Source organism: Odocoileus virginianus, chromosome 17 (genome assembly GCF_023699985.2).
Source record: "Odocoileus virginianus isolate 20LAN1187 ecotype Illinois chromosome 17, Ovbor_1.2, whole genome shotgun sequence".
Classification (NCBI taxonomy): Eukaryota; Metazoa; Chordata; class Mammalia; order Artiodactyla; family Cervidae; genus Odocoileus; species Odocoileus virginianus.
In genome coordinates this window covers 51,685,253-51,700,429 of record NC_069690.1, presented here as the reverse complement: position 1 = coordinate 51,700,429, position 15,177 = coordinate 51,685,253, and the positions used below count along the sequence as shown (strand labels likewise).

The window sequence follows — 15,177 nt, the reverse complement described above, 5'->3', positions numbered from 1 at the left end:
GACAGGTTTGATCCCTGCATCATAAAGATCCCCTGGAGGAGGAAATGGTAACTCCCTAGTATTCTTGCCTGGAAAAATTCCAGGGACAGAGGAGCCAGGTGGGGCTACAGTCCATGGGGTTGCAAAGAGCTGGACATAACTAAGCAGGCGTGTGCACACACACACACAATCACACAATCACACAATCCAGTCATTCCACTCCTGAGTTTATACCCAAAAGAATTAAATGCAGAAACTCAAAGAAATGTTTGTACACCCATGTTTGTAGCAGTGTTATTCACAATAGCCAAAAGGTGGAAGTATCCAAGAGTCCTTCAGTTGATGAAAGGATAAACAAAATTTGGTATATGCATATAGTGGAATATGATTCAGCCTGTAAAAATCAGGAAACTGACACATGCTGAAACATGTGCGCCTTGAATAAGGAATCTTGAAGACATTATACTAAATGAGATAAGCCAGACACAGAAGGGCCAGTATCACAACTGCATTTTACCTGAAGTACCTCAAGTAGTCAAATTTGTAGAGACAGCAAGAAGTGTGGTGGTTGCCAGAGCTTGGGATGAGGAAGGGGGAAAAGTGGGGAGTTATTGTGTAATGAGAATAGAGGGTCAGTTTGGGATGGTGGCAATTTTGGAAATAGATGATTGTACAGCAGTGTGAATGTCCTTAGTGCCAAGAACTGTGCACTTCCAGATGGTGGAAATGGTAAATTTTATATTATATACATTTTACCACAATAAAAATGCATCTGTCTGTTAGAGAAAATTACAAAATTAAATCAGAGATGTATATGGTATGAATTAAATTACTTACAGGTAATTATATTAAGAATGAAGATAATAAATATACAAAGCTCTCCACGTTCTAAGGATCTTAGTACATTTAACCATCATCTTTGTCCTTGAGTACTGGATTTCTCCAGGCAAGAATACTGGAGTGGGTAGCCATTCCCTTCTCCAGGGGATCTTCCTGACCCAGGGATCAAACCCAGGTCTCCTGCATTGCAGGTGGATTCTTTACCTTCTGAGCCACCAGGGAAGCGTTTGGTAGCCTCCAAATTGGCCAAGATGGGACTACTTATAACACAGAAACAGGCAAATGCTATATATCGGGTACAGTTGTATTTGCTGGTTGTTAAACGTTAAACAACCTGTCTCTGGTGGAGGGGGAGGGCTGGAGTAGGGACACCAGAGTAGAAGAGATACAAACTTGTATTTTTGAGGTAGACACTTTCTGATGGCTTGGAGGGGAGGGAAAGGAAGACTTTGAAGGTGATGCCTTGATGACTGGCTTGAGTGGTTAGGTGAACGGTGGCGCTGTTTACCGAGATGATGGCCTGAAGGGGCTTGGGGACTGTGGAAGGCCCGGCAGCTGATGGACCGGAGGCTCCAGGGCTCAGGGAGGCCATATGGGGCTCCAGGTGCATGCAGAGCTGAGACCATATGGCCCCTGCCCCAGAGGAGACAGATGGTCCACTTCATCGGGTCCAAAGGCCCAGCTTGCTGGGCACACAGCCACCGCCCTCCCTCCGGTCCCCACGCCCCCTCCAGAGCGCGGGTCAGGGACACTGCCGGCTGAGCCAGAGTGCTGTTTCCGCCCATCCATTTCCTCCTCCCGCTCTTCCCATGCTTCGCAAGGGCCACTCCACCTGGGCTGGACCTGCGGGCCTTCCCTTCGGGCTTGCTCCTTCCATCTCCAGAAGGGCTTCACACTACACCTTTCTCACCAGCCCTGGCATCCAGCTTTTCTCACGAAAACTTGCCCCCAGTTCCCTCCGGCTGCCACCTGCCGGCCAGTGTGCACTACCAGCTGTGTATTTTGTGGCTCCTGAGATGTCCCTGGGGAGAGGCAGTTTTGGCCTAAAGGGATGATTCCGATGGGGATTTAAGATCCTCGGGAGTGTCCTGGGGCTGCTGTAACAAAGAACCACACACCAGGTAGCTTAAAACAACAAAAAGTTATTCTCTCACAAGTGGAGATGAGAAGTCTGAAATCAACGTGTCAGCACAGCAAGCATTCTTTTTTTTTTCTTTTTAAAATATATATATTTATTTATGTATTAGCCGCACTGGGTGCTTGTTGCTGCACGCTGGCTTTCTCTAGGTGCAGTGAGTGGGGGCTATTCTCTAGTTGCCCTGCACAGGCTTCTCATTGCAGTGGCTTCTCTTGTTGTGGAGCACAGGCTCTAGGGCGTGTGGGCTTCGGTAGTTGCAGCTCTCAGCTCTAGGGTGAGGGCTCGATAGTTGTGGTGCAGGGGCTTAGCTGGCCCGTGTCAGGTGGGATCTGCCCGGACCGGGAATTGAACTGGTGTCCCCTGCATTGGCAGGCAGATTCTTAACTGCTGGACCAGCAGGGAAGCCCCAGAGCAGGCTCTGGGGAAGTCTTACCTTGTGGCTTCCAGCTTCCAGGGTCCCAAGCGTTACTTGCTTTGTGGCTGCATCTCTCCTGTCTCTGCCTCTGACTTCATGTGGGCCTTTTCTCTGGGCCTCTGTGTCTTCTTTTTAATTTCTATTAGGACACCGGCCATCGGGTTCAGGGCCCACTTTAATCCAGGGTGACTTTATCTCAAAGCCCTTGTGTGCATGCATGCTAAGTTGCTTCAGGCGTATCTGACTCTTTGTGACCTATGTATGCAGCCCTCCAGGCTCTTCTGTCCATGAGATCTCCCAGGCAAGAATGCTGGAGTGGGTTGCCATGTCCTCCTCCAGGGGATCTTCCCCACCCAGGGATCAAACCTGCGCCTCTTACGTCTCCTGTATTGGCACGAGGGTTCTTTACCACTAGCTCAAGACCTTCAGCTTCATTACATCTGCAGAGATCCTTACACCAAGCCACTTCTCGTTCCGAGGTTTGGAATGGACTTATCTTTTGAGAGCTCACCATTACATGTCTCATGGTGGACCTGTGAGGTAGGTGGCCCCTCTGATGTTCCCCAAATTATACCTTCCCCTTAGGCTAGGCCTACAAACAGTCTTGCCCTCGCCCATGGCCTTGGGAGAGCATTACCATCATAGAATTCGGAGGCCTCGCGGTTCTTTTTCTCTCACCAAATTTAAGCTCATTTTCTTCTCTGTGCTGCTGCTGCTCATTTTATCTGCTCAGAGCCCCAACCAGGATCGTCTGTCCAGACCCCAGCCCTGACTGCTCATGCCCTAGGAAAGGGGGTTGGGGGGTGGGGGGGAGCCCTCCCCCATCCGATTGGGATCAGGCCTTGTTAAAGTCCCGGGGCCCCAATCTGGACACAGTCATCAGAAGTGATCAAAGGATGGGGGATGATTAAAGGGCTGGGATGGATGATTTAAGCCGAGAAAGAGAAGGCCAAGGAGCAACTGGATTGTCTTCGAGTTTGGAGAAGGTAATTATTACTTGAAGGGTGGTGCCCAGCTGTTTCCCATCTCCTCTGAGGACAGGAAAAAAAGAGGAAATAAATGATGTACAATTAGAGCAGTTGGTTAGATACAAGGGTGAACTTCCTGGCTGGGATTGTGGCCAAGTGCCGCATTGGATTTCCTGAGGGAACATGGGGGTATCTCCTTACCTGGAGGCCTGGTATCGGCGGCCTCAGTGGTTAAGTGGAGGAAGGCCAGAGGCAGAGGGATGCACTCATTGGGCTCTGGAGCACAATTGTGCCAACATTCTGGCCTCGGAGGTCTGCTCCCTCCTGCCATTGTCCTTTGGGTTCCCATAGGCGAGCATTTTGGTGAGGTGTGGACTCTGGCAGGCCTCCCGGAGGAGATAAGCATAAGTATGTTTAGCTCCACTGTGAATGGAAGCGCATAATACACTATAAGCTGAACCTATGTGAATCTGGTAGAACTCCAAGCCAGCTCCCTGGGAGAACAATCACATGGGTGTGTCTACACTCACCGGTGCTTTTTATAAAAACACTGGAGAATAATGCTATGGCCCAGGCTGGACGCTGCCCTATCTCTGGGACCCAGCATCTTCCCAGGGGGTTATGGCGTAAAGCTGTTTCTTAGAGGGAGTGGACCACCACACTCCCAAATACAGGGCAGGCAGGTGGCTAGAGCATTGGACAACCAGGCAGGCTCAGCTGCTGGTTTTCAGACAAGTAGTGCTGTGGGCTGGTGTGGAAGCCATCAGGGTGCTATTAATGACAGACAGTGGTGACTCCATTTCTGAAACCCCCGCTCCCAGGCAGAGGGTGTGCGCGCATCTGAAATGTCTGTGGTTTTGCAGTTCCCTGTCCACAAACTCACTTGGTTGAAAATAGTTCAAAATATCCAAGGCATGAGGGAGGGAGAAACTGCTTTTCTTAAAAAGGAAGGACTCGATTTCATCAACTTAAAAAAAGCTCCTCAAACCTAGCACATTCTCGGTGAGAGGGCCCGAATAACCGGGATGGCACTCGGGGCTCAGCATCCCTGCTGCATTTGGGATCTCTTAGAACTAGGGGGTGGGGGGCTGGGAGGCGGGTAGCACTGACCAGCCTGAGACCCCGGACAAGCTCTCGGGCACTCACAGGCCACACTGAGGGCTCCATTTGCCCCAGTTGCCCACCATCTCAGGGAGTAACTTTCCCTGCTATAGATTCTCACGCTTGCCCCTGACTCAAGGCAGAGGCCCTGGGCTTAAGGAAATGGGGTGGGGCAGGAGAAAAGGCAGGAGTACCTAACTGGCTGGGGGGATTGGAAGAGACCCCCCTCCCCCACTGTTGGTGCCAGACCTCGGGGCCCTCCCCGGTTGCTTCTCAAGTCCCAGCCCATCCTTTTGTCCCCACTCCCTGGGACCTGCCTGCCTGGTAGGTGATAGGGTTTAATCAGTGTTTGTCGAATGGATGGAGAAGGGTAGAAATTAACTCACCCTGGAGGGCAAGGCCAGATGGGGCGGAGCCTCACCCGCAGGCCCCTGGCTCCCGGTCCCCTCCACCAACTCCTGCCTTCAGATACTTTGAAATAATCCGCTTCTTACTCGCGGAGAACCCGGGGTCTACGCGCAGCCTTCCGGAAGCCCCTTGTTGTGGAGCGTGGGGGTGGCACGTGTCCCCGGCGGTTCTGACCAGGGTGTTCCGTCCCAGCTGGTCCAGCGCCTTTTTTGACACCATCCCCCCTCGGGGATGTAGGGCTGGGGGAGGGCAGGGAGCAGTTGAAGGGGTGCCCCTAGCGGGTGGGATTCGGCGCCCCCTTTCCCCCCAGAGTCACATGACTCGCGATTCCCCCCCCCCCACCCCCGCCACTACTCCACACTCCTCGGCTCTAGGCCAATAGGCCGGGATTCTGCCGGCCGCCGGCCCGAGCGCTTAACCCTTGCGGGCGCTGAGCGCGGGAAGGCGGCGGCGAACTTTGTTTGGCTGCGTAAATAAAACCTCCCGCAGAAGGATCCCTGCACCCCAGGGAAGGGGAGGAATCTCTTCCCCCCCCAACCCCGGCGCCGCCCCCGCGCCGCCGCCCGGCCTCCACATCCGCCCACATCTGGCCACAGCGGGACCTCAGGGGGGGTGGAGAGGGCGCCGGGGCCGCGTCCGTCGCCGTCCTCTGGGCGAGGGCCAGGAGGGGAGAAGAGGGGGGCCTCGGGTCGGGCGCCCAGGACTCGGCCGATCCCCGCGGCCGCTGCTCGGGCCCCATCTCCCCCCGCCCCACCCCCGCCCGCCCAGGTCCGGCCTTGACAGGCGGGCGGAGCAGCCAGTGCGAGACGGGGAGGCCGGGCCCCGGGTGCGGGGAACCTGATCCGCCCGGGGGGCGGGGGCGGGGCGGGGCGCGGGGAGCGGGGAGCGACGGCGCTCGCCTGCCTCCCCCATTCATTCAGCGGAGCCCGGGGGCCGAGGGGCTCCGGCGGCCAGCTCTGCACGGCGGGAGCGCGGGCGGGGCCCCCCCCCAAGCCAGCGCGCAGGGCCGGGGCCGGCCCGGGGCGCCTCCTCGCTGCCGCCCTCCGCGCGCCGCGCCGCGCCAGAGCCACCATGTCCGACCCCGCGGTCAACGCGCAGCTGGACGGGATCATTTCGGACTTCGAAGGTGGGTGCCGACCGCCCACCGAACGGCAGGGGGCCCCTCGGGGAGGACCCTCGCCCGAGACTGGGAGGCGGGACCCCGATGGGGCGCCCTCCAGCCGCGCGATTCCCGCCTCCCCCCGCCCGCGTCGCCTCCGGGGTGGACCCCCTTAGGGGGACGCGGGGACCGCGCGCCCTTGCTGGCCCCCGCGGCCGCCCTGCGCGCTGCCGCCGGGTTTCCTTCCTTTTATTGTTGTTTGTGTTTGTCGAGCGACGACAGTCTTCTCGAGGGCTCGTCCTCGAAGGACCCGGGCGCGCAGTTTCCCTCTCGGCTTGTCCTTCAGTCCTCTCCGTTGCGCTCTTCCCGTCGGCCTCCGGGCCCTGGTCCTTGGGGCGGGTTGGGGGAGTTAGTCACCCGTCCCCCGCGTCCAGCCCGCAGGACGGACCCCTCCCACCCACCCCCAGCCCACATCAATTTCGGGGCCGGGGCTGAGCAGAGAATCCCGGCTGGGGAGGGACCCAAGTGGACACGGCCCAGGCCGCGGCGAGACTAGAAAGGGGGGGGGGGGGGCGCGCGTCCCGTTGCCCCCATCCAGGCCTGGCGACGTCGTCAGCTGCCTCCCGGATTCCGGCCGTAGCGGGGAGGGGGCCCTGCCTGCCGGTAGGGAGCGCGTGTTGGTCCCCTCCTCCCTCCGGGGTTTAGAAAAGTGTGAAGGGACGTGGGGAGCTTCTCCCGCCGGATGCGGTAGGACGTCCAGCTCCCGGACTCGTGTGTATGTGTGTGTGTGTGTGTAGCTTTCGTGCGCCCTCCTGCCTGTCGGTGGCTCTGCGTCCTGCCTCCCGGGGAGTGAATAAAGCGGTCGGAAGGGAAGCTCACACAATAGTCTCCAGCACTTCGGGGCCGGATTTTGGAGGGGCGGGTCTGTCTCTGCTAAGATCTGGAGCCCCCGCCCCTCGGAGGGGCTCCCAGGCAGCCTTTGGGCAGACCCTTCTGGTGGGCCCGGAGGCTGGGTTGAAAGGAGTGAACCGAAGTCCAGGTGCCAGTCTGGTCCTCAGGGCAGAATCAAGGCTGCGGTCTGGGGGCCCAGAGCCCAGCTGGGCACTTGGCCCACTTGGGGTCAGCCCTGTTTGCAGGGGCACTTCTGGGGACCAGAGCCTGGCTGGACCCCAGGCAGAGCCCCAACAGCTGTAATTCTGGGCTGGGCCAGGACTAGCTTAGCAGGGGGTGGAGAGACAGGAGGGGGTGGGGTCCAGCGCCGGCTTGCCTTGTGCAAGGGACGTGCCTGCTGGGGGCTGGCTCTCTGGTCGGAGCACTTTTCTGACTGTGACATTGAGCTCTAAGAGGAGTTCTGGTCTAGAGAGCTGTGACGGCTTGTACCCCGCGGTCCTGACCTCTTGGGGGTGCGTGCTCATACTCAAGGTCTCCCCAAGTCTGTTTTGCCTTCAACTTGCCCCCAGCCACTGCTGGAAAAGAGAAGCTCTTCTAGGGCCTTTCATGCCTAAGAGTCTGAGTGGGAGAACTGGTCGACCTGGAGATGGCTGCCTGCTTCAGGTCCTGCACTGTGTTCTTTTCTCCTGAGGTCTATGCGAGTTAGGTCGGCTTGCGGTCCCTGATATGAAAGCAGGAGGTCAGGAGCCCTGAAGCAGCCGGAGGAGGAGGAGGTTTGGGGGTCGTGCGCTCTGTCACAGTACATGCCCTGGAGGTTGTTGGCGCCTCTGACTCGGGGCCCGCGTGCAACTCCATCCTCACCCGAAGTACCCCATCTGGAAATGCCAGCAGCCTCGGCGGCTGCTTCTCAGGCAGCTTCTCAACCCTCTCATCTGGTGGAGACAATGGCCTCATTGAGACCATCCTGGTGTGGCAGTTGGCAGCCCCGCGCTTGTGCTTTCAGGGGGGGATTTCTCACTTAGGGAGTGGAGCCTGGACCCTCTGGTTCCTGGAGGCGGCAGCCTCCCCCCCTGTGTACCCTGCAGACTCATGCACTGAAGGCGGGCGAGTTAGAGCCCCTCTAACACATTGATTGTGTGTGTGTGTGTGTGTACGTGTGTGCGCTCTGTACACATGGCCAGCTTGGAGACCAGAAAGGCAGCCTCCCCAATAACCCCCAGAACTCAGAGTGGAGTTGGGTGTTGAGAGTGACAGCCTTGGACAGACAGACGTGGGAAGGAGAGATCAGGGCAGGAGGAGGGTGTCTGACCCAGAGCAAGTGCGGGTGATACTGGCTGGCAGAGCCAGGACAGAGAAAGGTCGTGGTGGTGGAGGAGGCGTAAATCTGGTTGCGGGCGGGAGGAGGAGCCCGCTCGGGCCAGGGACAGTGAACTGGATAGGGGAGGCCGGAATGAGCTGGTTCATTAGGGCTGGGGCATGAGAGGGGCCAGCTCGTGACAGTCAGACGAGCAAGGTCACGGAGGACCAGGTGTGCCTGCCCGCCGGGAGCGCAGACCATCCTGGGGCGGCGGCCGGAGTGGCTGAGATCGGAGCCGGAGGAGCGCTGGTCTGTTTCCGAGGGGCCGGTTGGGGGCCTCTGCCTGGGTTGCCTGCTTGGTATCTCAGTTTCTGCAAGGTAGGGTCAGAGGGGTGGGAGGAAATGCTGGCTCCTTGACAGCTGCATATGTTGGTGGCTAAAGATGGAGGCCCCAGGGGCCACCACCAGAGGCTGGAGAGTTTTGAGCCATGGCGGTTGCTGGGGGTGACTTTCAATTCGAGCAGACTGGAGTCCCATGGCTAGGTCCCACTGGCTCTGTTGGGGTGTCCCCTGGAGGTTTGGGGCGATGGCAGTATCCAGGGCAAAGTAGCAGGCCCTGCAGGGCAATCAGAAAGCTGTCCCAGTGGAACTGTGTGTATGGGGGGGTTGTGGAGTGAATACCCCCAGGTAAATTCTGCTGACGCCCCACATCCAGGGCACATGCCTCTCCCTTCCCTGGGGAACACTCTTCTCTTTTCATCCTGTTGTTTCTGCTCATCCTCTTATCTACCCTGGAGGATTGAGGGTGAGGTTGTTAAGTTTCACCGCCATCACCGAGGTGGTGCAGGGATTCAGCCTGTCTCCTATTTTGGAAGCATCTGTGGATTCAGGTCTCTCCTGGGGATTGCTGGGGTGGAGGGGGGGGGAAGTGTCCTCCGTGGGCCTCCTACACGATGGCCTCTGCCCTCCCTCCTAAGAGGATCTCAGTGCTCGGTGGAGACTCCCATGCAGGGGCAGGAAGAACATTTTGTGTTTTGCTGAATTGATTTTTTTAAAGTTTCGTTTCCCCTGTTGGAAGATGGGCTGCAGGTGGCCTCAGCACCCGTCACTCTCCATGTGATGGGGTGGCTGGAAGGGTGACCCCATCTGCTATCTGGCTCCTGGCTGGTGGAGTACAGGGCCGTTGGACGGCGTGTTCTCTAATGAAGGCAGGCCAAATCTGTTATCGCAAACGCTATTACAACTCAGGTCTTTGTGTAACAAAGCCCTTCCAAGTGCCAGCTGTTGGCCTACTTTCCCAGCAGGGTTGTTTGTAACCGGATTTGCATGGGCTGAAAAAATCCTGAAAGTCCTTGATGTTGGTTGAGACGCAATCTGGCCCAGGACCCAGGAGTTCCAGTCCCAGAGCCGTCTCTCCTGCCTGGAGGAGGTGTCTGCCCTACTGAACCTCTGACGTCTGTCCTCTGACGTCTCCTTATGGGACCCTGCTAGCCGGGTCCCGGAGCCCAAGCAAGCCCTGGGCCCAGAGTATGGAGCGGGCAGTGGGCAGGGAGAGGGTCTCCTGGGGAGACGAGACTCTGCAATTGCACCTGCTCGTCTGGGAGCCCAGACGCCTCCTGGGACAGGGCTCCCTCGATTGCTGGGTCCAGGTGCCCCTCTCCTCCCAGGAGGACAAGGCCTAGCTTGGTGATGGGTGTGAATCTGCCCCTAATTAACACCACTGGGCTTCTTGAGCGATGAGTTCTGCTTTTCAGTGAGACTCAAGGCCTCTTGAGAATACAGTATCCCCACAGTCCTCACCTGGTGGTAGGAGACAGGATCTGTGGTGGCGTGAGATCACTCTCTGGATGGAAGGAGTCAGCCTTCCTGGGACTCCGCTGATACCTGCTTGTGGCTACGAGGGGCTGGCTCTCTGACGGGCCTGACCACCACCAGGTGCGTTGGCCTGGTGCTGTTGGATCCAGGGCCCGGGGCTAGACTCACCCTCTGTCTTGCTTGTGAGGAAGTGTCAGGTGGCAGAAGGGTCCCCATCATCAGTGGGCCTGAGGTTTAGACATGGGCCGGGGAGGTGGGTTGAGCAGGGACATCCCGTGCTGTGGGGTGTCCATCTGGAAAGGCTTCCTGGAGGACATAGATCTTTCCAGGAAGTCTTTTTTCTGGGCTGGGGGGAGAGGGGGTGCTGTGCTGCATAGCCTGTGGGTTCTTAGTTCCCGACCAGGGATTGAACCCGGGTATTTGGCAGTGGAAGCCTGGAATCCTACCCACCGTATCACCAGGAAAGTCCATGTAGGAAGGTTTGAAAGGGACAAGTGGATATAGTTTGCATCCTGAAGGAGAGGACCTTTGGAGAGAAGTGATGGGTAGGGCAGCTGGCTGGTGAAAGAGTCTTGGCCCATGAGCCTCGGTTTCCCTTTCTGTTGAGTGGGGTTGTAAACACCTCTGTCCGAGAATCGTCTTGGGGAGATAGCCGACAGCCTGAGCCTGGTTCCTGTTCGCGGGAGTATGGTGGGTGCTGCTGCTGTTGGGGCTCGAGGTGGGGGTCAGGTATTTGCAAGGATCGGGTGGGTGTGGATGCCTAAATGCAGGAATCTGGGTGATGGGAGGGATGGAGTGCAAGGGTCTGTTGGGTCCCTAAGTGATTGCGGGGAGTGGTGGTGAGTGAGACTGTATACCATTGATAGATTCAGAGTAGATACTTGTGCTACTGGCCAGCGTGGGAGCCCTTCCCCGGGCCTGGTCGACATCCCATTTGGAGGTGTCATGCTGTCTCACAGGCAGAACTTGGAGACTTGGGTCAGGTGGGCTGCCTGCAGGGTTCCTTCACTGAGGAGGTCATCCCAGTCTCCCCCCACCCCGGAGCACCCCAGATGGGTGGACTGTGGACCCACCCTGCAGACGACGACACAGGCATACGCTGGACGGCCTGGCTTTGAAGACAGTGGGGTCGGGCTGCCTGCCCATGCCTCTGCTGGCTGCCAGCCTTCCTGATAGGGACTCGGAACCGGGAGCTGGTGTCAGGCACGGGGCGTGCTGACCGCGACATCCTCCTTGACCAGCAGCCCTTTGCCACTCCTGATTGTGTTGCAAATCTGGAACTTGGCGCATCAGCCCCTCTGGGGCCAGTGTGGAGAAGCCAGGGCTTGGAGGCCAGAGCTGGGTTTGTTGAGCTCACCCCCAGGGACTGGTTAGCCCTGCACCCATGTGTCAATGTGGGAAGTGGGTGGGCCTGGGCTGGGGCCTCCATGCCTAGAGAAAGGAGACCCTTGGAGCTCGAGCCCCAATGCTCAGTGGCAGCCACGGAAATCCCTGGGCCCCACACATGGTGGGTGGACTCACAGTGGGTGTACTTGCTCAGGCCATGTTTGTGAGTGAGACTGTCCTGCCGGTGGAAGCAGTTGCCCTTGCGGCCTGTTCATGACGTGACATTGCCAAGGCAGATGGCACACTCACCCTGCAGGGGCTGGAGACTTCTTGGCCTGGTGACCGTGGGCTTGGCCCGGCCTTGGCAGGCCCCTACGGGAGTGCTAAAGCCCTCATCCTGGTGCTGGCCGAGCAGAATGGGGCCTTGCCTTCTCTTTCTCCTTGAATGTCCGGCAGCCAGGGAAATGTCACAGTTCAGGCATCACCATTATCCTCCCCCCGCCACTGCCTGTTTACCAGCTGAATGCCCCTTACTCATTGTGCTGGGGGTGGGCTGGCTGCTAATAGAAGTCTCCTTGGGGTACAGACAGGACCGCAGGCCAACAACAAGGACCTGGGGGCCAGGCTCAAGGGATCCGTGGTGGCCCCCAAACCCAGGAGTCCCACCTTCCAGCCAGGCCAGACCGGGTGCTTATGATGGGCTTGCAGCCCCCAAGGGCAGGTAACAGTGGGTCATGGTGTAGACCCTGCAAGGCCTGGTGGTGTGTTTAGAATGGTGGGCTAGGGTAGGGGTTAAGGGGTGCTGGGCAAGCCAGGGGGCTCTCGGGAGAGAGTCATCAGAAGTCAAGGCCCCGGGGGACGTCATTTCTTGGGTTCATCCCAGAAACCCAGCCAGGAAGCAAGTTCGTTTGCTCCCCCTTGACGGCACCACTGAGGAAACATGGTCAAACAGTGGCTATCTCTCCAACCTCCTCTCGGTTTTTCCCAAATTTGGAGGCTGAGTTGCTTATGAGATGAAACGGGCTGGAAGTCTGTGGAACCCGGTCCCAGAAGACTGAGGATTTGTAATTTCTCTGGCCAAACAGATCCAGCGGTTGGCCCCTAGTCACCCCCCGGCGCTGGGGGCATTTCTGGGCTCTGGCTGTTTAATTTTGTCTGGACAGAGCCCGAAGGCTCCGTTCAGCCTAGACCAGGAGACGGTCTGGAAACTTCAAGTTTGTTGTCAGTTTTTAAAGTGCTGCCAATGCCCCGAAATTTAGGCAGAGGGACAAGAGGATGTCCTCTGTGCGAGTGGAGAGTATACACAGCGAGCGCCCCCCGACACCCCTGCCCGTAGCATAGAGTGGGATTGCAGGGGAGGTGAGGAGCCTGGGAATGAGGCTCTAACCTGCCTCTCTCTTTTTTAAAAAAGTTATTCTTAATTGGAGGGTAATTGCTCTGCAGTGTTGTGCTGGCTTCTGCCATGCATCAGCGTGAATCAGCTGTAGGTGTGCACAGGTCCCCTCCCTCTCGAACCTCCCCATCCCACCCCCCAGGTTGTCACAGCACCAGGCTGAGCTCTCTGTGTGGTATAGCAGGTTCCCATTAGCTATCCACTTTACATATGGTGATGTACATGTTCCCGTGCTGTTCTCTCAACTCATCCCACTCTCTCCTTCCCTCTGTGTGTCCACACGTCTGTTCTCTAGGTTTGCATCTCTCTTATTGCCATCCTAATAGGTTCATCAGTACTGTTTTTCTAGATCCCATTATCTATATGTTAATAGACAATATTTGTTTTCCTCTTCCTGACTTATTTCACTCTGTGTAATAGGCTCTAGTTTCATCTACCTCACTAGAACGGACTCAAATTCATTCCTTTTTATGGCTATGTAATATTCCACTGTATATCTGAAATATATACACAACTTCTTTATCCATTCATCTGTCGATGGACGTCTAGGTTGCTTCTGTGTCCTGGCTATTGTAAATAGTACTACAGTAAACATCGGGATACATGTGTCATTTAGTATTGTTAGGTAGTTAGAATAGGGAAAGGAGTCCAGAATGGCGGTGGCCAAAAGACCTGGAAGGGAAAAGCCTGCGAAAATAAAACAAAGGAAGGTCCAAGGACCGGAGTGAGAACCTCAGGTAAAACAAACAACACTCCTGGCTGGCCCAATTTACATAAGACAGGCCCAGGGACAGAGAAACACATAAAAAGAAGAACCGAAGCTCTCTCCTCTCTCTCTCCCGTGCGAGTGGGGCGATCATCTCTTCGTGTCTTTGGATCGACGTGCCCTCATGCCTTGAAGATGGATTTTCTTGTTATTATCTAAATAAAATAGAGCTATAACACTGATTTATTTAAGAGCTATAACACGGTCTGTCCAAGACCCGAGAGCTGTGACCCGCTGAGGTGTCTTTAATGTCCGTCACTCCAAATTTTCGTTGTGACGAGACAAAGAACTGAGGAGCATACAGTCGCCTGACAGTACTATGGTTTTCTAAGGGTATATACCCAGTAGTGGGATTGCTGTGTCATATGGTAGTTCTAGTCCTAGTTTTTAAAGAATCTCCTTACTGTTTTCCATAGTGGCCATATCCATTTACATTCCCATCTACAGTGCAATTCCCTTTTCTCCACATCCTCTCCAGAATTTATTGTTTGTAGGTTTTTTTTTTTTATAATGTCCATTCTGACTAGTATAAGGTAATACTTCATTGTGTTAATAATTTTGATGTGCATTTCTCTAACAATAAATGACATTGAGCATTTTTTTCACATGTTTATTAGACATCTGTATGTCTTCTTTGGAGAAATGTCTGTTTAGGTCTTCTGCCCATTTTATTGATAGGTTGTTTATTTTTCTGATATTGAGCTGCTGAGTTGCTTGTATGTTTTGGAGATTAATCCTTTGTCAGTTGCTTCATTTGCAATTATTTTCTCCCATTCTGGGCCACCTGCCTCTTTCTTTTTTGTGTTGTGGGGGGTTTTTCTCTCTCTCAGATTCCTGAGTCTGACAGTCCCTCCTGGAATGCTGAGCCACGAAGTCTCCAGTCTTTTCTGCTCCCAGAGTCTCCGGGTCATCTGAGAAGCCCAAGAATTGCAAAATTGAGAAAATCGAGGGACCTGGCCTTGAACACATTAGTGTGCCCTCCCCACACATGGTTTAGAGCTTGCTGTGTCTCTGTCCCCAAGACCAGGAGCCCTGCCTTCAAACACCTCCAGGGGCTCCAGGTGGGATGGGGGAGGGGAGGCAGGAGAGGTGACTGCCCCCCCACCCCGACACTCCCCTAGCCCCCGACACGTCCTCTGGTTACTGCAGCCTCTGAGGGACTGTCTGGCTGGGGGTTTGATGGTTGTCTTCCTGGGCACAAATAGAGGGAGCAGGGGCACCCCCCCCAGGGGGGCCTTATGTGGCTTTTTCGGGGGATGGGGCAGGGGTAGGGAGTTGAGTTTGTCTTGCTGCCTGGGCCTTAGCAAGTCTGAGCTGGGAGCTCCTGGGGCTGGTTTTTTCCTCGCTTGTACAAGGAGGGGTTGGAACTCTGAGCTCTTTGCAGCCGATGTCTGGTCTTTTATGACCAGTCACAGGCACTTCCTCAGAGTTTCTAGTCCGGCTTTCTAGTTGTCAAACCCACAGCCCTCCTCTGCCTTTCAGGGAGTGCAGGCTGATGGCTCCTCTGGCCGTGGGCTTTCGACTGTCTCCTGGGGCAAGGCCTAGGGGTCCCAGGCACCTCCATGTGGGAGGCTGTGGCTGAGGGTCCCTGTGGGAATGGGAAGGGAGACACTGGAACACTGACAACCCCCTCTCTGCCTGCGGGAGGTTCACCGATGGAATGGTTTCTCTCTCTCTCTTTTTTTTTTTTTATGGTGGGAAGAAGGAGTGGTGTCCCAGGCAGAGTGGCCCAGATTCCGGC

The 15,177-nt window shown here is 56.1% G+C and overlaps 1 protein-coding gene and 1 long non-coding RNA gene across 6 annotated transcripts in view; one reads left to right on the top strand and one right to left on the bottom strand.

Annotated features, from left to right (window-relative positions):
• SEPTIN9 (septin 9) overlaps positions 1–15,177 on the top strand; it is a 176,737-nt gene that overhangs the window by 64,309 nt on the left and 97,251 nt on the right. The window contains exon 1 of one of the 4 annotated variants that reach the window (XM_070479901.1): positions 5,633–5,975. The exons of the other annotated variants lie outside the window; for them this stretch is intronic. Coding sequence (XP_070336002.1) covers positions 5,921–5,975 — 55 coding nt within the window. The 5' untranslated portion in view covers positions 5,633–5,920. Of the gene's footprint in view, positions 1–5,632; positions 5,976–15,177 lie in introns of those variants that run through there. 4 annotated transcript variants of the gene reach the window in all.
• On the bottom strand, positions 282–5,170 carry LOC139039180 (uncharacterized). 2 transcript variants are annotated; one of them, XR_011492455.1, is made up of 3 exons: positions 4,828–5,170; positions 3,542–3,763; positions 282–3,403 (listed from the first exon to the last, which is right to left on the bottom strand). It is a non-coding gene; the product is annotated as an uncharacterized lncRNA (long non-coding RNA). The 2 variants fall into 2 exon arrangements; XR_011492456.1 differs by having other exon boundaries at positions 3,542–3,726.